General features: G+C 44.1%; 1 protein-coding gene across 1 annotated transcript in view; it reads left to right on the top strand.

Annotated features, from left to right (window-relative positions):
- Positions 1 to 21,343, top strand: part of APOO (apolipoprotein O) — a 41,262-nt gene extending 19,919 nt beyond the window's left edge. The window contains exons 8-10 of the mRNA XM_068144793.1: positions 7,025 to 7,132; positions 16,265 to 16,359; positions 21,012 to 21,343. Coding sequence (XP_068000894.1) covers positions 7,025 to 7,132; positions 16,265 to 16,333 — 177 coding nt within the window. The 3' untranslated portion in view covers positions 16,334 to 16,359; positions 21,012 to 21,343. The remainder of the gene's footprint in view (positions 1 to 7,024; positions 7,133 to 16,264; positions 16,360 to 21,011) is intronic.
- The last annotated feature ends 2,932 nt before the right edge of the window (positions 21,344 to 24,275 follow it).

Genomic DNA, 24,275 nt, shown 5'->3' with positions numbered 1-24,275 from the left:
CATGACTTCAGACATATGAGTTTGGGAACTTCTGTGGAGCAAGTAATATCCTGGATACTGGGTTTGGTCCCTTTAATCTCTCTCGTGCTTTTCTTCTTTAAGAAGCAAAGTTTTAGTCTTATCAGATCTTACTACCCATAATTTTTATGCTGTTATCTGAAATTGTAAGTTCTTTCCTTTCTAGTAGTTATTTTGAAATGTTTCACAGGCCTTTCAGTAATTTTCTGTAAGTCTAGGAAGTGATGCCTGCAGTACAAAGCTCACTTGCCAAGTTAATAAAACAATATAGGAAACCTCCTGGAACATAAATTGAAAAAAAAAAATATTTATATTGTGTTCTTTTAATTTTTGTACCACACTGGGTACTTAATCAGTCTCATTTACAGTGGTATAGTTCTCTTCATTTGGTAAACTTTCAGATTTGACTATATTTTAAAAAAAACAAGAAGGTTTTTGGGTGTTTTAGGTTTTTTAACTTTCCACCTCTATTAAAGACTCCATTGAAGAGTTGGAAATATAAACACAGCAAAATGTATTTGAATTTGAGGTCCTAAACCTGCCTTATGCCACAAATATAGGCTGGGTGAGGACTGGCTTGAGAGCAGTCTCAAGGAAAAGGACTTGGGTGTTCTGGTGCCCCCAGGATAAGAGGGACATGGAACTTCTGGACTGGGTCCAGAGGAGGACCCAGAAAATGATCAGAGGGTTGGAGAACCTTCACTGTGGAGACAGGCTGAGAGAATTGGGGCTGTTCAGCCTGGAGAAAAGAAGGCTCTGGGGAGACCTTAGAGCATCCTTCCAGTATCCGAAAGGGGCCTACAAGAAAGCCAGGAGGGGATTTTTTACAAGGGCTTGTAGTGGAAGGATGAGAGGGAATGGACTGAAGCCTGAGGAGGGCAAATTTAGGCTGGAGATTAGGAAGGAATTCTTCCCAGTGAGGGTGGTGAGATACTGGAAGAGGTTGCCCAGGGAAGTTGTGAATGCCCCCTCCCTGAAGGTGTTCAAGGCCAAGTTGTTGGGTGAGGCCTTGGGCAACCTGCTCCAGTAGAAGGTGTCCCTGCCCATGGCAAGGGGATTGAACCTAGATGATCCTTGAGAATGGTTAGGAGCCAACCTAAACCATTCTATGATTCTATGAACACTTGATGCACCTATCTAGAAGAAAACTTTCTTTAATTAAAATGAGTTGCTAAGTGAAGTTGTAGCAACAGAGTTCATCACTGGTAATGGGTTGTTTTCAGACACTATTTATCTAACTGGAGACAGAAGAAATGCACAGACTAATCATGCTAATAAACCACAAATCTGCAAGGGATTGATTTCCACACTGCTAGTATTACTTGAATTTGTATTACTTCAAACAAGTGATCAGTCTGTCTATGTGGCAAAGGAGAATTTAATACTAAAGTTTATTTTGTACTGGTGGAACTTTTGAGTAGTGTTTTTTTGAAACTATTGCTTCTTGTCTTCCATCTGGAAAAAACCTTTTCATTATTAGGTTACTTGAATCAGTCTCTTTAGCATTAAAATTAACTTTTGTTCCTGTTTTAGTAGAACTTCTCAGATTTCCTAAAGTAACACGTGTTATGTTTATCTTCCCAAAAGAAGGAAAAGCTTCCTGAGACATACATTTATTTCTTTAACCACAAACTCAATTCTCTCTGTGTCCTTTGAACCTCTACCTCTACCCTTGCCCAGTTAAGTCCATAAGGCATAAACACTTGTAGTGGCACAGCATGAGACTATTACAGGAACTGTGAGTTGAAAAGAAGGAGTCAGGGTCATTTGATCCGCATTTACTACAGAATGGAATGTTTGTGGACTTGCACTATGGCTGCTTTGTTACCAGTGTAAATGGTGAAAGGTCAGCAGATTGTCTGTTTCGTTTCTCAGCATGCAATGTAGGTAAAGAATTGCTAACCATAGTCCTGCTTGATGATCTTGAAATACCACAGAATGTTAGGGGTTGGAAGGGCCCTCAAAAGATCATCCAGACCAACCCCCCTGCCAGAGCAGCAGCACCTAGTGCAGGACAGACAGGAGTGCATCCAGGTGGGTTTGGAATGTCTCCACAGGAGGAGCCTCCACAATCTCTCTTGGCAAGGGCTCTGTCAGCCTCAGAGTGGAAAGTTTTTTCTTTCTGTTCACGCGGAGCCCTCCTCTACTCCAGCTTGCACCCATTGCCTCTTGTCTTATCATTGGACATCACTGAGCAGAGCCTGGCTCCATCGTCCCGACACTGCTCTGCACATCTTTATCAACATGTATGAGGTCACCCCTCAGGATCCTCTTCTTCTAGCTAAAGAGTCCCAGCTCCTTCAGTCTTTCCTCAGAAGGGAGATATTCCACTGCCATCAGCATCTTTGTGGCTCTATGCTGGACTTCTTCAAGCAGTTCCCTGAGGTCCCTCATGAGCTGAGAGGCCCAGAACTTGCCACAGTATTCCAGGTGCAGCCTCCCCAGGGCAGAGTAGCGGGGGGGGAGAACCTCTTTGGGCCTACTAACCACAGCTCTCGTAATCCACCCCAGGATGTCATTGGCCTTCTTGGGTCATCCCTCTGTCCACCAGGACTCCCAGGTCCTTTTCCCCAGAGCTGTTCTCCCAACAGATCAGCCCCGAACCTATACTGGTACATGAAGTACACATAAGATAAGATAAAGTCAGTATTGTATGCTTATGGTCCTGGTGGAATTAAAACATGTGAGCTTGTTTACATGCACATTAGACCTTAGAGACTGCTGGTGCTACTTCAGTGGTGATTGTGACCCAAGGTCCCTTCCAACTGTTTCAGAGCACCTTTTTAGAAGCACTCGGTCTGACTTTTGAACTTTCTTGTTCAAATTTTGGTTTTGCAGTCTTACCTAGAGTGCTTACTTAGACTGCTTACTTAGGGTGCTGAGAGAGCTGGCAGATGAGCTGGCCAAGCCGCTCTCCATCATTTTCCTCCAGTCCTGGCTCACCGGTGAGGTCCCAGGTGACTGGAAACTGGCCAATGTGGTCCCCATTCACAAGAAGGGTTGGATGGAGGAACCTCAAACTCCAGGCCAGTCAGCCTGACCTCAGTGCTAGGGAAAGTGATGGAGCAGATTATCCTGGCGGCAATAACTGCGCACCTGAAGGATGGCCAAGGGCTCAGGTCCAGCCAACATGGATTTAGGAAGGGCAGGTCCTGCCTCTCCAAGCTGATCTCCTTCTATGATCAGGTGACCCGTCTGGTGGATGTGGGGAGGCCTGTGGATGTGGTCTACCTGGACTTCAGCAAGGTCTTTGACACCGTCTCCCACAGCAAACTGCTGGCTAAGTTGTCAGCTCATGGCTTGGACCACTACACTTTGTGCTGGGTTAGGAACTGGCTGGAGGGCCGGGCCCAGAGAGTGGTGGTGAATGGTGCCACATCCAGCTGGCATCCAGTCACCAGTGGTGTCCCCCAGGGATCAGTGCTGGGCCCCATCCTCTTTAACATCTTCATTGATGATCTGGATGAAGGGGTAGAGTCAGTCATCAGCAAGTTTGCAGATGACACCAAGTTAGGAGCAGATGTTAGTCAGTTAGAGGGTAGAAAGGCTCTGCAGAGGGACCTCGACCGACTGGACAGATGGGCAGAGTCCAATGGGATGGCATTCAACAAGTCCAAGTGCTGAGTGCTGCACTTTGGCTACGGCAATCCCATGCAGAGCTACAGGCTGGGATCGGAGTGGCTGGAGAGCTCCCAAACAGAGAGGGACCTGGGGGTGCTGATCGACAGCCACCTGAATATGAGCCAGCAGTGTGCCCAGGTGGCTAAGAGGGCCAATGGCATCCTGGCCTGCATTAGGAGTAGTGTGGCCAGCAGGAGCAGGGAGGTCATTGTGCCCTTGTACTCTGCTTTGGTTAGGCCACACCTTGAGTCCTGTGTCCAGTTCTGGGCCCCTCAGTTTAAGAAGGACATCGAAACACTTGAACGTGTCCAGAGAAGGGCAACAAAGCTGGGGAGAGGCCTTGAACACAGCCCTGTGAGGAGAGGCTGAGGGAGCTGGGGTTGTTTAGCCTGGAGAAGAGAAGGCTCAGGGGAGACCTCGTTGCCCTGTACAACTACCTGAAAGGTGGTTGTAGCCAGGAAGGGGTTGGCCTCTTCTCCCAGGCAACCAGCACCAGAACAAGGGGACACAGTCTCAAGCTGCGCTAGGGGAGGTTTAGACTTGAGGTTAGGAGAAAGCCCTTCACTGAGCGAGTCATTCGGCATTGGAACGGGTTGCCCAGGGAGGTGGTGGAGTCACCGTCCCTGGAGGTGTTCAAGAGGGGATTGGACATGGCACTTGGTGCCATGGTCTAGTCATGAGGTCTGTGGTGATAGGTTGGACTTGATGATCCTCGAGGTCTCTTCCAACCTTAGTTATACTGTGATAGTGTTGCATGGAGCAGAAGTTAGTATTTCAGCATTCTGTAACTTAACACAAACAGGCTGAAAATTGTTATCTCCCAAAAATTAAGAATCCCAGATGACTACATGAAGAAATGTTTCCCTCTTCTGAAGGGAACCCTTTGTGTGAGTGTTGGAATGAATACTTTCAACAGTCGAGTGAACTGCTTGTATTGCTTTTCCTGCTTGGAACTGTCACTCCCAAAACTAGTGGTGGCAATTGCAATACCCACCTGCTTCCTCTTCAGCTGCTCCATGAGAGGTATAAACCGCAACTTGCAGTTTGTCTTGAACTGTATTTTTCAACCCATGTGAGCTGTGAATATGTGTCTAGCTTGCAGCTCTTGGGGGTGTGTGCTGCGTTTTGAAACATTGGTTGGCTGTGGCAGACTAAACTCTGCCCTTGTGACACCACCCACCTGGAGTATTGCATCCAATTCTGGTACCTCCAGCATAAGAGGGATGTGGTACTGCTGGATTGGGTCCAGAGGAGGGCTGCCAAGATGATCAGAGGGCTGGGGAACCTTTCCTATGGGGACATGCTGAGAGAGTTGGGGCTGTTCAACCTGGAGAAAAGAAGGCTCCAGGAAGAACATAGAGCAGCCTTCAGTACCTGAAGGGAGCCTACAAGAACGCCAGGAAGGGACTTTTTAAAATGACTTGTAGTGACAGGCCAAGAGGGAATGAAGCTTGAGGAGGGTAGGTTTAGACTGGATATAAGGAAGAAATTCTTTCCAGTGAGGGTGGTGAGATACTGGAACTGGTTGCCTAGGGAGGTTCTTAATGCCCTGTCCCTGGAGGTGTTCAAAGCCACCTTGGATGAGACCTTGAGCAACCTGTTCTAGTGGAAGGTGTCTGTGCCCATGGCAGGGGTGTTTCGACTAGGTGGTCTTTAAGGCCCCTTCCAGCCTAAACCATTCTGTGATTCTCTGGTTAAAACACTTAACAGCACTCTAAATACCTAACAGTATAAACTTTGAAATATTCTTCTTGTAGGAGTCCTACAATTTGATAGCTGTCTACTTGGGCAAAATGTCTATTTTTGCTGTTCTTTACTTAGAAGAAAACTGCTAGTGGTATGAAAGTTAGTACTAACCTGAGCCTGGAGCTGTAAAAACCTAATACTCTTTTGAGTTTAAAAGGATGCTATGAATAGTCATAGATTTACAGAATGGTATAGGTTGGGAGGGACCTTAAAGATACTCTAGTTCCAACCTAAACAACAAATGTAAAGAAACAAAGGGATACTCTTAGTGCTGTGTCAAAGCAGTGTGAAATGCAAATGTGAAATTGCAAAATAATGACAGACTAAGTAAGATTTTTCTCTCCTTTTAAGAGGAGTGTGATCAAGTGAAGAAATAGTTTGTATATGTTATAGAATCACAGAATTATTGAGGCTGGAATACACATCTGAGATAAAGTTGAGCCTATGACCTAAAACCACCACACTGACCAGACCATGTCAACATCCTTAAACACTTCCAAGGACAACCACTTCACCACCTCCCTGGGCAGTCCATTCCTGTGGGAAGAGGTTGTTTTATTAGGATGAGTAAAAATGCATTATTATGTTATGTTCAATTTGTTCAATTTTATATTGGGCAGAACCATGAATATTCAGGGTGTCATCTCTAACCCACCAAAGGAGCCTTTTCACTCTTGCTGTTTACCTGCAAGTATTATCTTTATTTATGGAGATGGAGCCTGGCCAGCTTTATCTTTATGGATCAAGGAGAATCTTGCTGACATTAAACAATTCTATGATTTTTTGACTATCTTAGAAAAATAAAAATGCAATATACCTTTAAAGCAGATTGTAAAAGACAGTGCTGAGGATTGGGTTTGCTGTGTTTGTGGATCTTTGTATCCTGACCCTTGTGTACACTGTGTTCAGGCTTAATCAAGTCGTCTTTATTGATAAGAAGTGGGAAATGTGAAAATTGGAACTAGTAAGATCTAGGTTCTTCCTTGGGAGATCAGGCAGGTAACAAAGAAGTCAGTTCTTTGAAGTAAGTGAGTAAGTGAGATGGAACTTTCTGTCTGAAAGAAGCAACTGTTCTGTTTGTGTTCTGACCTTGTAAGATAAGGGGAAAGGCATGTGTGCTTGTTACTAGAAGTTTTGTTATCTTTAACTATCCAACCTAAACCTCCCCTGGCACAGCTTCAGGCCCTGCCCTCTTGTCCTGTCACAAGTTGCCTGTTAAATTTGTTCAATATCAAATACTAAGAGAACCAGAATTGTTTCCAAGCAGCATCATTCTACCCCTTCTCATATAGGTATATTTTCAGATAGTCTTAGATTTTTAGCATGCTTGCCTTTCTTACTTTAGAATTATAGAATGGTTTGGGGTGGAAGGGACTTCCAAAGGTCATCTACTCCAACCCCCCTGCACTCAGCAAGGACATCCTCCACTACATCAGGCTGCTCAGAGCCTTGTTGAGCCTGAACTTGACTCTAGTGTAATTTTTCTTTTAAGGTGCTTATTAATACTGGACACCCTGAGCTTGAACAGGAAGATGTTAAAGATCTCTTGTGGTTTGAGATTTCTTCCACTTACACATGGAGCAAAATAATATTGCCCAGATGATGAAGTTCATGCTTTCCAATATCTTTTGTTTCAAAGGTTGCTGGTACACAGCTGTATGATTGGAGTCTGCAGGGATATATTGCTGTGGAATCTCTTTGGAAGGATAATCCTAAGAAGAAGAAATCTGGTGAAAAAAATAACAAGGTAAGAAGTCTGAGGAACTTGAGTTCTGAATTAAAAATAAATAATTTTACAAGCTTCACCCCAAAAGTCTGAAATACTTTTTTCCCCATTACATAACTACACTTTGCAAGAAGACTCCTGTGGCCAATTTATTCTCTCTTTCTTTGAACATTGATCAAATCTCTGTTCTAACACGATGGTGCCACTGTTTGCTGCTCCATTAAATGTTGCTATCTAGCCATAAAACCAGAGTTTAAAAGGATCTGCAGTTCTTAGGGGTTTAGCCATAGATAATGAGCTGTGTGGTTTCTTACCTAACAGCCCTTTTCCAGGAAACTTTGGGTTAATTGTTTCTCATCCAACTGCCAACAAAAATTCAGTTTCTTTTGATCACAGAATGTTAGGGGTTGAAAGGGACCTTGAAAGGTCATCTAGGCCAACCCTACTGCCAGAGCAGGAGCACCTAGAGTAGGTCACACAGGAACTCATCCAGGTGGGTTTTGAATGTTTCCAGAGAAGGAGGCTCCACAACCTCTCTGTGCAGCCTGTTCCAGGGCTCTGGCACCCTCACAGGGGAAAATTTTTTCCTTATGTTCATGTGGAACCTCCTGTGCTCCAGCTTGCACCCATTGCTTCTTGTCCTACCATTGGACATTACTGAGCAGAGCCTGGCTCTGTCCTCATGGCATTGCCCTTCACATCTTTATTAACATGAACAAGGTTACCCCTCAGGCGTCTCTTCTCCAAGCTAAAGAGCCCCAGCTCCCTCAGCCTTTCCTCAGCAGGGAGTTATTTCACTGCCTTCAGTATCTTTGTGGCTCTATGCTGGACTCTTTCAAGCAGTTCCCTGAGGTCCTTCTTGACCTGAGTGGCCCAGAACTGGACACAGTATTCCAGATATGACCTCACCAGGGCAGATTAGAGGGGGAGGAGGACCTCCCTTGACCTACTAACCACACCCCAGGATGCCGTTTGCCTTCTCAGGCACAAGGGCAGAATTCTGGCTCATAGTCATCCTCTGTCCACCAGGACCCCCAGGTCCTTTTCCCCTATGCTGCTCTCCAACAGGTCAGTCCCTAACCTATACTGGTCCCTGGGGTTATTCTTTCCCAGATGCAAGACTCTACACTTGTCCTTAGGAAATACAGGTAGATGGTTCAGTGAAGCAGAGTGTAGAGACCAGACAACTGTGTGAGTTGATTAAATGTGTGCCAGGGAGAGTCTGTAAGGTGTTCAGGGATTTTAACAGCTGCTTAAATAAAAGTTCAGGTGTGTAGGATAAAGCTTCTGTGGTGGTGAATTCACATCTAAACTCACAGCATCTTTGATTCCTGATGTCTAGCATCTGTGCTTGTTCTGTGGATACAAACTGCTGCTCTCGCTGCAGGCTGCTTCCCATCTCTTGTTTTAGTTGTTTAATGTAGCCTGGCAAACTAATAGTTGATTTGAAATCAACTTTGAACCAACAGAAAGTCTTGGTCTTTTTCTGTGGACCTCCTGGTTGAGCCATAGCTCACCAATGGTAACAGTTCATACTAGGTTGACAGTGATGTAGAGCCTGTGGGTTGTTGTAAACTAGAAGTCCTATCTGACCAAAATACGGTGTTTTCAACCCTAGAGGCCTAAGATGTAAGGAAGGTGGGTAGCTACTGAGAGAGAGATGTTTTGGAGAGCCAGTTGAATGGACTGTAGAGATGGGACAGTTCTCTAAGTAGGTCTAGTTGTGGGACTAGTTCCAAACAAGCTGGTTTGGAGGAATGCTCACATGTCCTGTTAGTTGCAGAGTCTTGCGAGAGTAGAGACTTTCCTCAGTGGATATTCATCCTGTGCTGGCCTGAGGCACTTCACTGAATGCACTTGTATGGGTCTTTGAATGAACAAAGGTCAGTCAATCGTGCTGTACCTTTCCTAAAACCTAGACTGTCTAAAAGTATCTCAAAAAAATAGGCAACATTAAAATATTTCAGAAAGACAAACTGACAGCATCAGTAAAAATTAGCTGAGCTTTTTATTTTATTGTGTCCCAGGCTTTCAAAAGGAAACACGTGGTTGTTATTGGAAGGCAAAAACTTCTGAAGCTTTCATCTTATTATAAGGCTTATTCAAGCACTTGCCACCTCAGCAGAAAAACAAACTGCATGCAGAACTGCAGACACCACTAAGTAAACACACTTCTCTCTCTTCCTCACTTCTCTCTCTTCCTCACTTCTCTCTCTTCCTCACTTCTCTCTCTTCCTCACTTCTCTCTCTTCCTCACTTCTCTCTCTTCCTCACTTCTCTCTCTTCCTCACTTCTCTCTCTTCCTCACTTCTCTCTCTTCCTCACTTCTCTCTCTTCCTCACTTCTCTCTCTTCCTCACTTCTCTCTCTTCCTCACTTCTCTCTCTTCCTCACTTCTCTCTCTTCCTCACTTCTCTCTCTTCCTCACTTCTCTCTCTTCCTCACTTCTCTCTCTTCCTCACTTCTCTCTCTTCCTCACTTCTCTCTCTTCCTCACTTCTCTCTCTTCCTCACTTCTCTCTCTTCCTCACTTCTCTCTCTTCCTCACTTCTCTCTCTTCCTCACTTCTCTCTCTTCCTCACTTCTCTCTCTTCCTCACTTCTCTCTCTTCCTCACTTCTCTCTCTTCCTCACTTCTCTCTCTTCCTCACTTCTCTCTCTTCCTCACTTCTCTCTCTTCCTCACTTCTCTCTCTTCCTCACTTCTCTCTCTTCCTCACTTCTCTCTCTTCCTCACTTCTCTCTCTTCCTCACTTCTCTCTCTTCCTCACTTCTCTCTCTTCCTCACTTCTCTCTCTTCCTCACTTCTCTCTCTTCCTCACTTCTCTCTCTTCCTCACTTCTCCCTCTCCCTCACTTCTTTCTCTTCCTCCTTTCAAAATCTTAGTTGCCAAAACATGTTATTTGCCCAAAGGGGTTGAGTGGTTTACTCTGAAAGTTCATCTGATCATAAAATCATAGAATGGCCTGGGTTGGAAGGGACCTCCAAAGGTCATCTAGTCCAACCCCCTCTGCAGTCAGCAGGGACATCCTCAACTGGATCAGGTTGCCCAGAGCCCTGTTGAGTCTCACCTTGAATATCTATAGGAATGGGGCCCCAACCACCTCCCTGGGCAACCTGTTCCAGTGTTCCACCACCCTTATAATAAAGAACCTGTTCCTAAAAGGAGCAATATCATTCACATAGTGTTAGTGTTAACTGTTGCTGTTTAATTTGGTGCATTAGGCAAAGTACAAAAGTCCTGTGTCAAATGAGGAAGCTCTAGGCACTTGATGGAATTGTCTGCATTTCAGATGTGATCTTTCACACTGCAGCATGCATCCCTCATTGTTTCTTTGCCCTCTGAAGTTGTTCAAAAGAGGGCATTGTCTCCATGGTGTCTAGAGAAGCTGAATAGCACTTGTGGAAAGTCACACATGCTTTTGGAGTCACACCGAATCACAGAATATTAATTATAGAATCATACAATCAGGTTGGAAAAGACCTTAAAGATCATCAAGTCCAACCTGTCACCCAAGACTTCATGACTGCTAAACCCTGGCACCAAATGCCATGTCCAGTCCCCTCTTGAACACCTCCAGGGATGGTGACTCCACCACCTCCCTGGCAGCACATTCCAATGGCTAACAACTCTCTCTGCGAAGAACTTTCTCCTCACCTTGAGCCTAAACATCCCCTGGTGCAGCTTGAGACTGAGTCCTCTTGTTCTGGTGCTGGTTGCCTGGGAGAAGAGACCAACCCCCTTCTGGCTACAACCTCCCTTCAGGTAGTTGTAGACAGCAATAAGGCCTTCCCTGAGCCTCCTCTCCTCCAGGCTAAACAATCCCAGCTCCTTCAGCCTCTCCTTGTAGGGCTTGTGCTCGAGGCCTCTCACCAGCCTCATTACCTTCTCTGGACACATTCAAGAGTCTCAATATCCTTCTTAAATTGAGGGGCCCAGAACTGGACACAGGACTCAAGGTGCGGCCTAACCAGTGCTGAGTACAGGGGCACAATGACTTCCCTGCTCCTGCTGACCACACTCTTCTTGATGCAGGCCATAGGGACCTCAAAAGATACCTAGACCAACTCCTCTGCCAGAACAGGAGCACCTAGAGTAGGTCACAGAGGAGCTCATCCAGGTGGGTTTTCCACATCACTAGAGAAGACTCCTCAATCTCTCTGGGCAGCCTGTTCCAGAGCCCTGGCACCCTCACAGTGAAAGTTTTTCCTTATGTTCCCATGTTACTGGAATGTGGACTGAATTCTTAGGTCCACTAAATAGGTGTCAGCTTCAGCTGTATTTTTATTGGCACTTTTTGCTGATACAGAAGTGTCACAGAAGAAAATAAATGCTTCTCTCATGTAGAACAAATGGCATTCTAGGATAGATTCTTGGACTCCTCTCTTAATTTGACATCTGTATATTGGGTTGTTTTTTGTATATTTATTTCTTACTGTTGTACTAGGCAGCTAGAAGGCAAATAGAAATGTTATTTTTGAGTCGTTGTGATAGCAGATGTATTCCATTTCATGAAACCATGCCAGAGCAAAAGATGTTATTTTTTTGTTTGTGTGACACTCACTCTAGCATTTTGCTGTTGCTACACAAAGGATTCTTGCAAATGGGCAGGCAGATGGGTGGCTCTTCTTGGCTTGTGTTAATTTGTTGTGCTGCTCATAATTTGTTTGATAGTCATAGGTATCACAGCTGTGCATAGCTTGGTGTTTGTGAAGCAATATATCATTCAAATAGACGTGGTGTGTTCATTTTCTGAAGGTTTTGTAAAACAAAAACCAGTGCCAAACTGAGGTCATAGGAACTGATATCCTCAAGTTCTGCCAAAAAAGATGAATTCCAGGACCTTCTGCTGCTACATTTCAAAACACTGTTAGTGGAGCCCCTCCATACAGCAAGTCAGTTTGATAAGATTTTGAATATACTGTTTACAGAGTAGTATTCTGGTCAGAGAATCATACCTGATGTGACTTATCTCCAAAGGTCCAACCCTCCTGCAATGAGCAGGGACCACCTCTACTAGATCAGCTTGCTCAGAATCCCATCAAGCCCGACTTTGAATGTCTTCAGGGATGGGGCCTCTGCTACCTCCCTAGGCAGCCTGTTGCAGTGTTCCACCACCCTCACAGTAAAGAATTTGTCCCTAACATCCAATCTAAATCTACTCTAATTTCAAGCTATTGTTGCTTGTCCTATTGCTACATGCCCCTGTAAACAGTTCCTCCACATATTTCTTGTAGGCCTCCTTCAGATTCTGGAAGGCTGCTCTAAGGTCTCCTGGAGCCTTCTCCACACTGCACAACATCAACTCTCAGCCTGTCTTCACAGGAGAGGTGTTCCAGCCATCTGATCATTTTTGTGTCCCTCTTGGACCCACTCCATCAGGTCCATGTCCTCTTGTGGTGAGGGCTCCAGAGATGTCCCATATTCCTCTTTCAAGTCCAATGCTTTCTTCCTGCCAAAGGGAGGTTTTATAATTCTGATCTTAGCATTCACCAGTGGAAGTCTGATAGCTCTAGTGTATGAGGAGTCCTTTTAGTTCCAATGTTATTTTTAATATTACTTCAAATAATGTTATTTTTGTTTGTTTCATTTTTTAACTCTGTGGAACCCCACTGTATTGAACACTTTACTCATAAATCTTTCATTTTCACAGGATGTTAGGGGTTCAAAGTGACCTCTGGAGATCATGAAGTCCAACCCCCTGCCAGAGCAGGGCCATAGAATCTAGCACAAGTCGCACAGGAGCACATTCAGACTGGTCTGGAAAGTCTCCAGAGAAGGAGACTCAACAACCTCTCTGGGGAGCCTGTTCCAGTACTCTGTGACCTTTGCAGTCAAGAAGTTCTTCCTCATGTTGAGGTAGAACTTCCTGTGCTGTAGTTTCCATCCCTTGCCCCTTGTCCTATCACAGGCACAAGTGAGCAGAGTCTGTCCCTTCCTTCCTGACTCTCAGCCCTCAGATAATTATAGACATTTATTAGATCCCCTCTCAGTCTTCTCTCCAGACTAAACAGCCCCAGGTCTCTCAGCCTTTCCTCATCAGGCAGTGCTCCAGTCCCTTCATCATCCTTGTAGCCCTCTGTTGGACTCTCTCGAGTAGATCCCTCTCCTTCTTGAACTGGGGAGCCTGGAACTGGATGCAGTATTCCAGGTGAGGCCTCACTAGGGCAGAGTAGAGGAGGAGGAGAATCTCCCTTGATACCTTTTCAGTCACCTTTCAGTGGAAACTGTCAGAAGCATAAGAATGCAAAATATTTCCCGTTCTACTGTGGGACAGAGCTCTAATGTGTCTGTCCAGAGATACTGTGGAGTGGTTGTTTTGAACCAGAAAGTAGAAAGTCCATCTTGAATACGTGCTTGCTTCTAATTATGAGAGGGCATTGTGACACAGAGGAAGTCTGTCTTCTGGGTCATTGATCTAAATACATTTTTTTGCTTCTGAATTGGTGCTGATTGTGACTAGAGGACTTTGACACTTATCTGTAAAATGATATGTCTGTATTTCCTTTGCCAGCCCTTCTCTGTCTGCCCACGTTACTGCTTGATCAGCCTCACTCAGGCTCACTTTTCCTTAGTGTCACATGCAGAGTGGAGGGAGTTCAAAACTCTTTAATTGCTAATTCAGCAAATGAGTTTGTGTGAGGAATGACAGTTTAGCAGTGGACTGGCTTCACTGAAATAAATCATGCTTAATAGAGGTGAGGACAAGCCCTGTGGTGAGATCTACTAAGCTCACCGGAAACTGAGGGAGGAACTGAGCAAGACCCCTGGTTTTCTGTACATCTGTTTCTGTGTGTTGCTTTGGATTGGTTTTCCTCTTTCAGCCCTTCCCCCCCTCCAAAAAACAAAAAGTTTACCTAGGTGGTATTTTCTTTTTAGAAGTTAAAACAAACAATTGGCAAAAGCTCTGTGTGAACAATTTAATTTTAGTTCATTTGTTCAGAATTGAGTAATCCCCGAGATGAGGCATTGTGAGTCAGGTTCCCTTCATTGTAAATAGTAGTAAAATGTTGTCATTTACAAGTTCCTGTACAGGAAAATCATAGAGTAGATTGTTGCTTTGAAATGGGTGTGGTAGGGATCAGAACAAAATAGGATTTTGAAAGGAAGAGTAACCTTTTAAAGGTCTTGCTAGAAATGTTTTGTGTAAGAAATTTAAGAATTACCTTCATAATTGAATCTCTGTTTCCAGTGCAGCATACACAGAGTCTTATAGCTTTGGTGCCTTATTCATAGAATGATACAACCACAGAACAGTTTGAGTTGAAAGGGACCTCCAAATGTCATCTAGTCCAACCGCCCCTGCAGCCAGCAGGGACGTCCTCCACTAGATGAGGTTGCTCAGAGCCTTACTGAGACTGACCTTGGAGATCTCCAGGGATGGGGCCTCAACTACCTCGCTGGGCAACTTGTTCCACTGTTCCACCACCCTCATGGTAAATAACTTGTTCCTAACATCCAATCTAAATCTCCTCTAATTTTAAACCATTGCCTCTCTTCCTGTCACTGCAGGCCTTTGTAAACAGTGCCTCTGCAGCCTTCTCATAGCCCCCTTCAGGTACTGGCAGGGCGCTATTAGGTCTCCCTGGAACATTCTCTTCTCCAGGCTGAACAACCCCAGCTCCCTCAGAAGTATCAGAGGTGCTCCAGCCCCCTGATTATCTTTGTGGCCTCCTCTGGATCTGCTCCATGAGGTCCATGTCCTTCCTGTGTTGAGGGCTCCAGGGCTGGATGCAGCACTCCAGGTGAAGTCTCACTAGAGCAGAGCAAAGTGGCAGAGTCACCTCTCTCTGTCTGCTGGCCACACTTCTTTTCATGCAGCCCAGGATGCCATTGGCCTTTCAGTGAAGTTCTCCACAGAGAGAGTGATTGCCCATTGGAGTGGGCTGTCCGGGGAGGTGATGGAGTCGCGGTTATCGGAGTTGTTCAGGAGGAGACTTGATAGGGTGCTTGGTTGCATGGTTTAATTGATTAGGTGGGTTGGGTGATAGGTTGGATGCGATGATCTTGAAGGTCTCTTCCAACCTGGTTTATTCTGTTCTCACACTGTTGGCTCATGTCCAGCTTCTCATCCCATTCATAGTATTTAATTTATGCCGGAACATACATTTAACTCATCCTCTTAAATATTTGTGTTTCCCAGTCTCTTCTGGCTTCATTTACTGCATTGTTCATCCATTTTGGTAAAAGTATGTGTTTTTTTAGATAAAAAGAAAATGCAATTTAATTTTATACATAGAATTTAAGAATAATTGAGGTTGAGTGTGACCCCTGATCATTTCATCCAACCTCTTGTTCAAAGCCAAGACAGCTTCAGAGATAGACTTGGTGTCTCAGACCCTGTGCAGTCAAGTGCTGGATGGAGATTCAGAAAGTTCCCTGGAAAACCTGTTCAGTGCTTGGTCAGTGGTGTGCTACTGGTTTGTTTTTTTCTCCCCACCTTTAGATTTAAGAGAAATTTGCCATACTCCTGCATCCTCTGCTCAGTGTCCTTTTGATATAGACTTTTGAGAAGGTAAATGCCTATTAAAGAGCTGTGGATACGAATTGGGTTCTCCTTTTACCTGGTCTTCTCCACACGGAGCCCATATATCTGAGCTTGTCCTTCTGTCTCCTGTGCTTCAATCTCCTAGCCACATGTGTGGCACTTTAAGTATTTTTTTTTTAATTGATATCTATTTAAAACTATAATCAAATGTCTTTTGGTTCTAGCATAGTTGGCAAATAGATGGAGCAGACACTCTAACAAAGCCTCCCTTTGTTCTTTGATTTCTGTCATTTATTTCAGGGAAAGTGTGAAAACCCTCTCTCAAAGGATATGGACTAGAAGAGACCTATTGTATAAATCCACACAGAATTCAGAGAATGCAAAATAGCAGCTCCTCTGTGGGAATTCATCCTGTGTTATTAGTGCAGACAAAAATGAGTCAATTAAAGCATTTCTGTTGAACTGCTTGTTCTTTCAAATGCTTTAATTGCTCAGGAAGACTGAAATCTAGAAACCCTTTGGGAAAAAAAGATCATATTTGACTCTATGTTACTGCATTAGCCTCATCAACCACTTGGTTTTGCAAGAAGTTTTTGTTTCAGCTTTTGAAGAGGTTTTCTGTTCTGGAAAAAAACATTCAGTCTTGTGCATATTTTTCCTTCCTCCAGGGTGATGCAGATGGTGAGAAGCGCCTGGATATCCACACTGCTTCAAATGAAGAGCGGGCCCGGAAGTAGAACACCACATCATTGGCATTAAACAGGTAAAGGATGAAGGCTGATAGTAATGTGGAGCTTTAGCAGCAAAATAACCTGGAGAAGCTGAATATTTGCACGTTTGACTTGCAGTTATCTTCTTCATATTGATGAAGAAGACTGAAAGACAGAGTTTAATTTTTATTAGTATTTCACAGAATCATAGAATGTTAGGGGTTGGAAGGGACCTAAGAAGATTGTCCCATCCAACCCCCATACCAGAGCAGGAGTACCTAGAGCAGGTCACACAGGAACACATCCAGGAGTTTAGTGCAAAATACCAGATACTGGCTGCCCTTTTAGCAGTTGATGGAGGCTGTCTTTTCTGAAAGTGCTTTCTAGTTGGTTGTCTTTTCCCTGTATTATTTTCACATGATCTTAAAGGTTTATATTTTTCATCAGAAAGCAATCCTAGCATTATAGAGACTCCTCATTATTTTCATATGTAGTGTTCTGTTTACCAGAAAAAATACCTTCTTCTTTCCTGACAACTGTAAACAGAGCCCTGATTTAGAAAACTGCACCAATTTTTTTCTTCCATGTGTTATCACCAGTCAGATGTGGTGGAATGCACGCATCTGCTGAGGAGCAGCATTCCACTGTTACATCACCAGCTTTTGAAGCAAAGCTATCTTCTAATGCTCTATTTCCCTTAATGTATTTTCAATTGAGGTTTAATAAGACCAAGTGCTGGGTCCTGCACTTTGGTCACTACAACCCCAAGCAATGCTCCAGGCTTGGGGCAGAGTGGCTGGAAAGCAGCCTGGTGGAAAAGGATCTGGGTGTGCTGGTGGACAGCTGAATGTGAGGCAGCAGATTGCCCAGGTAGCCTAGAGGGCAAATGGCATCCTGGCCTGGATGAAAACCAGTGTGGCCAGCAGGAGTGGAGAAGTGATGGTGCCCCTGTACTTGGCCCTGGTGAGGCCACAGCTTGAGTACTGGGTTTGATTCTGGGTGCCACAGGATGGAAAAGACATTGGAGGTGCTGGAGTGTGACTAGATAAAAGCCACCAGGCTGCAGTGGGCTTTGGAGGGCATCATGTGAACAGTGGCTGAGGGAGCTGGGGTTGTGTAGTTTGGAGAAGAGAAGGCTGAGAGGAGATTTTATTTGTCTCTACAACTGGTGAAGTTGGTGTTGGTCTCTTCTCCCAAGTAACCAGTGATAGGATGGGAGGCAATGGGTTGAAGTTGTGCCAGGGGAGGTTTAGATAAGACATTAGAAAAACTTCTTTCCTGAGAGAGTGGTGAGGGGTTGGAGCAGGCTGCCCAGGGAGGTGATGGAGTCACCATCCCTGGAGGTGTTCAAGCAGCTGTAGATGTGGTGCTTCAGGACATGGTTTAGTGGTTATGGTAGTTGGCTTCTAGTCAGACATGATCTTAAAGGTCTTTTCCAGCCTTAGTGATTCTATTCTATTCTAATTGCTGTAGCTAATTCTCACCAAGGCAACAAGGCATGTTGTCTGGCTGATTTACTTGGAATATATCAGTTTTTCCTTCAGATATATGGATATAAAGTCTTAAAGAATATTTGTTTTCCCAGCATTGTATTAAACAGCCACTTAAATTCAATTAAAACAAACAAACAAGAACAATTTTGCTTTGAGTAAAGATACCCAAGAGCACTAAGAGAGAAAAAAGCTCTAAAATTCCCTAAAATATTGTACTAGGACAGAGCTACTAAATGATAAAAAGCCATGAAAATGGAACTTTTTGTGTATTTGGGACATTCCAAAGGTTCATCCCAAACAGAAACCTGTAAATAGCCTTTACCTTCTGTTAGCATTTCATACTATGTCAACATAATTTCTGGTGGGTCATCATTCACATTTAAAGATGCAGGTGCTCCTTGCTTAAGGCATATTTTCTTTTAGGCAGGGGTGGGTGGAAAGAAAGGAACAAAAGCTGTGAGAAAGACATTCTAAAGTTATCCAGACCCTTTGTGCAAAGGATTTTTATTATAAACAGTTATGCTATATAAGCAAGCTTTGAGGAAAAGCTAAACTAACAGCTTGTCTGTTTTGCATTCTGGCTTGGATCAGCAATGGTGTGACCAGCAGGAGTAGGGCAGTGATTGTCACCTTGTACTCAGCATTGCTGAGGCCACACCTTCAGTGCTGTGTTCAGTTTTGGGCACCTCTGTACAAAAAGGATATTGAGGGGCTGGAGAGGCTGCAGAGAAGAGCAACTAAGCTGGTGAAGGGCCTAGAGAATGAGCATGATGAAGAGCAACTGAGGCAAGGGGTACTGCTTAGTGTGAGGAAGAGGAGGCTGAGGGGAGACCTTATTGCCCTTTACAACTGCCTGAAAGGACAATGTAGAGAGGTAGGTGCTAGTCTCTTCTCACAGGTAATTGGGGATAGAACAAGAGTGAAGGGCTTCAAACTGCACCAGCAGAGGTTTAGACTATTAGGAAACACTTTCTCACTGCAAGAGTAGTCAAGCATTGGAGCAGGCTGCCCCGGGAGGTGGTGGAGTCACCATCCCTGGACGTGTTTAAAGGTCATTTAGGTGTGGTGCTCAGTGATAGGGTTTAGTGGTGAACTGAGTACAGTAGGGTTAATGGTTGGTCCTGATGATCTCAAGGGTCTTTTCCAACCTGAGTGATTCTCTGTTCTACTGTTGGGCTTTTTAATGAGTGAAGGTAATTGCTCAGGTGCTTAAAATGCCTGGGTGCTGCTGGTTTTGAAATCTGCTTGCTTTTCCACATGTTGTTTCTGGAGGAGATACATAAATGAAACCAGTTACTGGAGTTTTTGACCTAGGGTAACCAGATGGTGGAAGTTCAGTTCAGTCTCCATTTCCAGCTGTTCTAAGGGGGTGGCAGTTTATGACTTCTGTCTGAAATCAAATCCAGTTATTTAATTCCAGATGTGGTGTTGGATTTTGGGTGATTCCAAAGGTTGGAGAAGGCTGCTGTGATCTTTGAGAAAATATATTTGTTTATTCTGAATGAGATCAGTGCTGAAAGGTTCACTGTATTTTCAACTGCTGACAATAATCCTAGCTGAATCTGGTTACTAAAATAAATCCAGTTGCATTTTCCTCAGAAAGATTTGCCACAGCATGGGTCTCTGAATTGTTGAGTGGTCAGCCAAGGACAAATTCATTTTTGGGCTAGGGACTTGAACATCTTTCTTCATTCCAAAAAACAGCAACATGCACCTCCTTTATTACAGTATGTTTGTCATCAATAATTACATGCAAACTACATCTCAAACCACATCCCATTGTGGGAGAAGTAAGCATTAACTTTATCCAGCTGTTGAGCTGAACAGTTGCATGGAAGTCACATGGCTCTGTGTTTTTCCATGAAGACAGCTGCAGCACGTTTCATTTTCACTCTCTTCAGGTTCTGTGTTTATGTAATTCCTCTTCTTTGAGTTAAATTACCCTAGCTTTACAGCAGAGCATGTGAGATTATGAAACAAAAAGGCACTTGATTGGAATTAAGAAGAGCACTTGTTAAGAGAGATGGTTTCACAGATTCACAGAATGTTAGTGGTTGGAAGGGACCTCGAAAGGTCATCCAGTCCCACTACTCTGCCAGATCAGGAGCACTTAGAGCAGATCACACAGCAATGCAGGTATTGAATGTCTCCAGAGAAAGAGACTCCACAACCCCCCTGGGCAGCCTGTTCCAGTGTTTTTCACCCTCACAGTGAAAAATTTTTCCTCGTGTTCACATGGAACTTCCTATGCCTCAACTTCCACCCATTGTCCCTTGTGCTGTCATTGGGCATCCCTGAGAAGAGCCTAGCTCCATCCTCTTGGCACTCAACCTTTAGGTCTTTATAAACATGAATGAGGTCACCCCTCAGGCTCCTCTGCTCCAAGCAAAAGAGCCTCAGCTCCCTCAGTCTCGCCTCGTAAGGAAGATGTTCTACTCCTTTAATTGTTTTTGTGGCTCTGTGCTGGACTCTTTCAAGCAGTTCCCTGAAGTGTGTCTTGAACGAGGTTGGGGCCCAGAACTGGACACAATATTCCAGATGTGGCTTCAGCAGGGCAGAGTAGAGGGGGAGGAAAACCTCTCTTGACCTACTAATGACAGCCGTTCTAATCCACCCCAGAATGCCATTAGCCTTTGTGGCCACAAGAGCACATTGCTGGCTCATGGTCAACCTTTCATCCACTAGGACCCTCAGATCCTTTTCCCCTTCACTGCTCTCCAACAGGTTAGTCCCCAACCTATACTGATCCATGGGGTTGTTCTTTCTCAGGTGCAAGACTCTACACGTGCTCTTGTTGGTTAGTTAGCCTGGATTTCAGTTGGTGTTATGTTGCTGTAAATTGTTGTTTCCAAGAATCACAGAATGTTAGGGGTTGGAAAGGACTTGCAACCATCAAGGCCAACCCCTCTGCCAAAGGATCACCTTTATTTTTGTTATGTTTACAGTCAGTTGAACTATAGGAACTGAGTTCTCCAGGGCAGACGTAATCTTCAGTGCTCTAGTGTGATAGATATTTATATCTTTGCTAGAAGTAAATTTGTGTGGAGAATGTCTTTCAAATAGATTTTGATCAGCTTGCCACATCAAAAGAAAAAGTTGGAGTTGCACTTTGACATCAGGAAGAAAAGGCCTGTGATATTTATTTGTGCTTTCTCCCTCCTTCCTTCTCCCTTTTTTCCTCTATCCCTTATTTTTTTTTTGGTTTGTTATAGGTGAATAAAAAAAACCTAGATTTGAGCAACAGTTTCCCAAGAAAAAGAGGGAAAACCTCCTGAATACCTTTTGGTTTTGAATGTAACTGATCTGCCTTCTGCCTCAGGAAAGACTGATGGTGTGCTGCTTGGGCTTTTGGTATGGAATCTGTGAAAGGACAGTCCGTATTTTGGGTCAGTCTTTGAGATCTTGTCCTCAGTTCTGCAGTGGGACTCTTTAAAGTCTGCTGCTGCTTGTCTCATTGTAGGATTGGCATTGCAAGTAGCAAGTCTGGGATCCCTCAGCCTCTTGTTATTATTTATATACAAAATAAAACTCCAGTTACACAAAACGGGCCTGTGTGGGTTTTTTTCCCCTCTCCTCCTGTCTTCTTTAAACTCATGCATGTGACACTTGCACAATCTGTAAAGGGTTCTGGAGATGCTGTTGACAATGCCTGTATTTTTTTAACAGTGAGGAAAAGCTTAACTAGGAGCATGATGTTTTGGCTGACATTAGCTAATAGAATTATGTCTGAGAACAATTACAATGACTCTTGTGTTTTGTCTGAGTCTCCCCCTCCTTTCTATACAAATCTTCTGCCTCATCAGTGCCAGCGGGAGGTATATAATGAAGCATCTGTGAGTTCCTGTCTAGTAGATGGATGGGAATGGAGCTGGTAATGTTTGTTCTTGTTTTTTGCTTGAGTGCACAGCTCAGTGGGAACCAGAATGTTAGGGTGGTGGGAACCAGCTATAGAATAACTTGGCTGTTTCCTTATTCCCAGCCAGGGGAGGAGAACAGTGAGGTGAAATACAAAAGGATTTCCAGCATTTTGAAATCTTTGCACAATAAAACCCTTTCATCATTTGTCACCATTTCCATCAGTCTCTCTTTTAGGGCATGGTGCTTCACAAGTTACTGTAATCCAAGCAGTTCAGGGCATTTGGAGCTGTGGTAGTGAGTCATATATGTTCCTAAATTCATCAGTGAATATGAGGAATGGGGGGGGGGGGGGGGGGGAGGATGGAATTAAATGTATGCTTATAACTGTCTGAAAAGAGCAGGGAAGAAAATACAAAGCAAGCCAGATTCAAAATGCTTCTAAACATCTTTGTTATTACTTGGTTAGGTATTCCAGCTGAGCACAAACTTGGAGAAAGCCAAACAGACCTTGGCAATGCCAATACCAGCCTGTGTGGGCATCATGAAATATAGGCGTAAGGCATGTAGTTGCCTCAGGCACAAACCCAGTGCCTCCCAAGATGTTCAGTGCATGTTTTTGTGATTTAGGCTGGTGGAGAAGGATGTTGATTTAGCAAAGGGAGCAGAGTTCTTGTGTGGGGTTTGAGGGGGTGGGTGTGTTTTTGTTTCTTTGACTTTAAATTTGCCAGCCTAGTTCAAACAGGCTTGGGAAGAGATCAAAGTAGTGGTTTTGTCAGTAGTGGAAAGAAAACTTGGGAAATACCAGGTCATAGCTGTAAGTGCTCTGTTACACCCTCTTGCAATACAAGCAGAGGTTTGTTTCTTCCCTTAAAGATAGTCCTTCCCTTTGGCAGTTCCATATCCTAGAGAAAATAATTGCCACCGAGTTAGGAATACAGCTTTAGATATATGTATTTATGTTTTCTTTCAGTAATGCTTGGCATATACCACATTGGCATTTAGGAACATGATGACTTGGGAATTCAGGTGTTTGTACTTTCCTCATTTTTCCTATTTAAATACCAGAAAATATACAGGAGACACTTGATTAGGTTAAGCTTGACATGAGGAAAAATTTCATACCCAGTGGAGTTGTCAAGCCCTGGCATAGGCTACGCAGGGCAGTGGTGGATTCTTAATCCCTGTGGGGGTTTAAAAAACATGTAGATGTGATACTGAGGGACATGGTTAAAGAGGTGACCTGGCAGTGCTGGATGACCTTAAAGGTTTCTTCCAACCAAAATGATTCTGTGATTCTTTTTGATGCAGTTGTTATCTGTTCTGTTTCTTTTTACTGCCTGTGAGAGCAAAGCAGAATTTTTCATGTCCAGCCTAATCCTCATTTGGGTCCAGAGGAGGGCCATGAAGACGGTCAGAGGGCTGGACCACCTCCCCTATGGGGAGAGGCTGAGAGAGTTGGGGTTGTTCAGCCTGGAAAAAAAAACAGGTTCCAGGGGACCATGTAGCAGCCTTTGAATACCTGAAGGGGGTCTGCAAGAAAGCCAGGAAGGGACTTCTTGCAAGGGCTTGTAGTAATAAGGACAAGAGGGGATGGATCAAAGCTTGAGGAGGGCAGATTTAGACTGGAGATTAGGGAGAAATTTTTCACAGTGAAGGTGGTGAGACACTGGAACAGGTTGCCCAGGGAGGTTGTGAATGCCCCCTCCTTGGAGATGATCAGGGCCGGATTGGATGAGGCCTTGAGCAACCTGGTCTAGTGGAAAGTGCCCCTGCCCATGGCAGGGGGGTTGGAACTGGATGATCTTTAAGGTCCATTCCAACCTAAACCGTTCTTTGAATCTTTGTTAGTTTATGTGTGTGTGTGCATGCTTAAAAAATCCTGGGTTAGATAACTATTACTTCACTTAAATGCTTTTTACTTGATCATGTTGCCATACAGCATATTTACACTGCTGATTAAAATGTCCCCAAATGATAGACATCAACACAGTTCACTTGTTTTTCTATCAGGATATGACTGCCTTTGAGCATCTGCATACACACATGACAAGGAGATGGTTCCAAAATGTGAGCAAGATAACCTTAACTGAAATACTTTCCTTATGTCTGTTGTCTTTGACAACTACAGGAAATAAGATGTTTAATGCTGGTAAGAGTGCAAGAGATCCTAAAACATTCAACTCACTTGGTACAGACTTTCCTATGAGGAGCAGGAGAGCAGTTGACCACTGTCCCCACATTTTTTTTATATATATATATATATATATATACACATACACACACACACACATATGTACACATCATAACAAGGACACAGAACTGTTGGAGCAAGCTCAGAAGAGGAACACAAAGATGTTACAAGGGCTGGAACACCTCTGTTATGAGGATAGACTGAGGGAGCTGGGGGTGTTCAGCCTAGAAAAGACATCTGGGAGATCATATAGCTGCCTTCCAGTACCTGAAGGGTTCCTACAGGAATGCTGGAAAGGGAATTTTCATAAGGGTGTCTAGAAGTAGGACGAGGAGGAATGGTTTTAAGCTGAGGGAGAGTAGGTTTAGATTAGGAAGAAGTTCTTCAATATGAGGGTGGTGGGACTCTGGAATAGGTTGCCCAGTGA

This window comes from Melanerpes formicivorus, unplaced genomic scaffold, assembly GCF_026170545.1.
Source record: "Melanerpes formicivorus ecotype bairdi unplaced genomic scaffold, bMelFor1.0.p_v2 SCAF_11, whole genome shotgun sequence".
NCBI classification, from domain to species: Eukaryota; Metazoa; Chordata; class Aves; order Piciformes; family Picidae; genus Melanerpes; species Melanerpes formicivorus.
The sequence above is the reverse complement of the archived record's forward strand: the minus strand, read 5'-3'. Positions and strand labels throughout refer to the sequence as shown.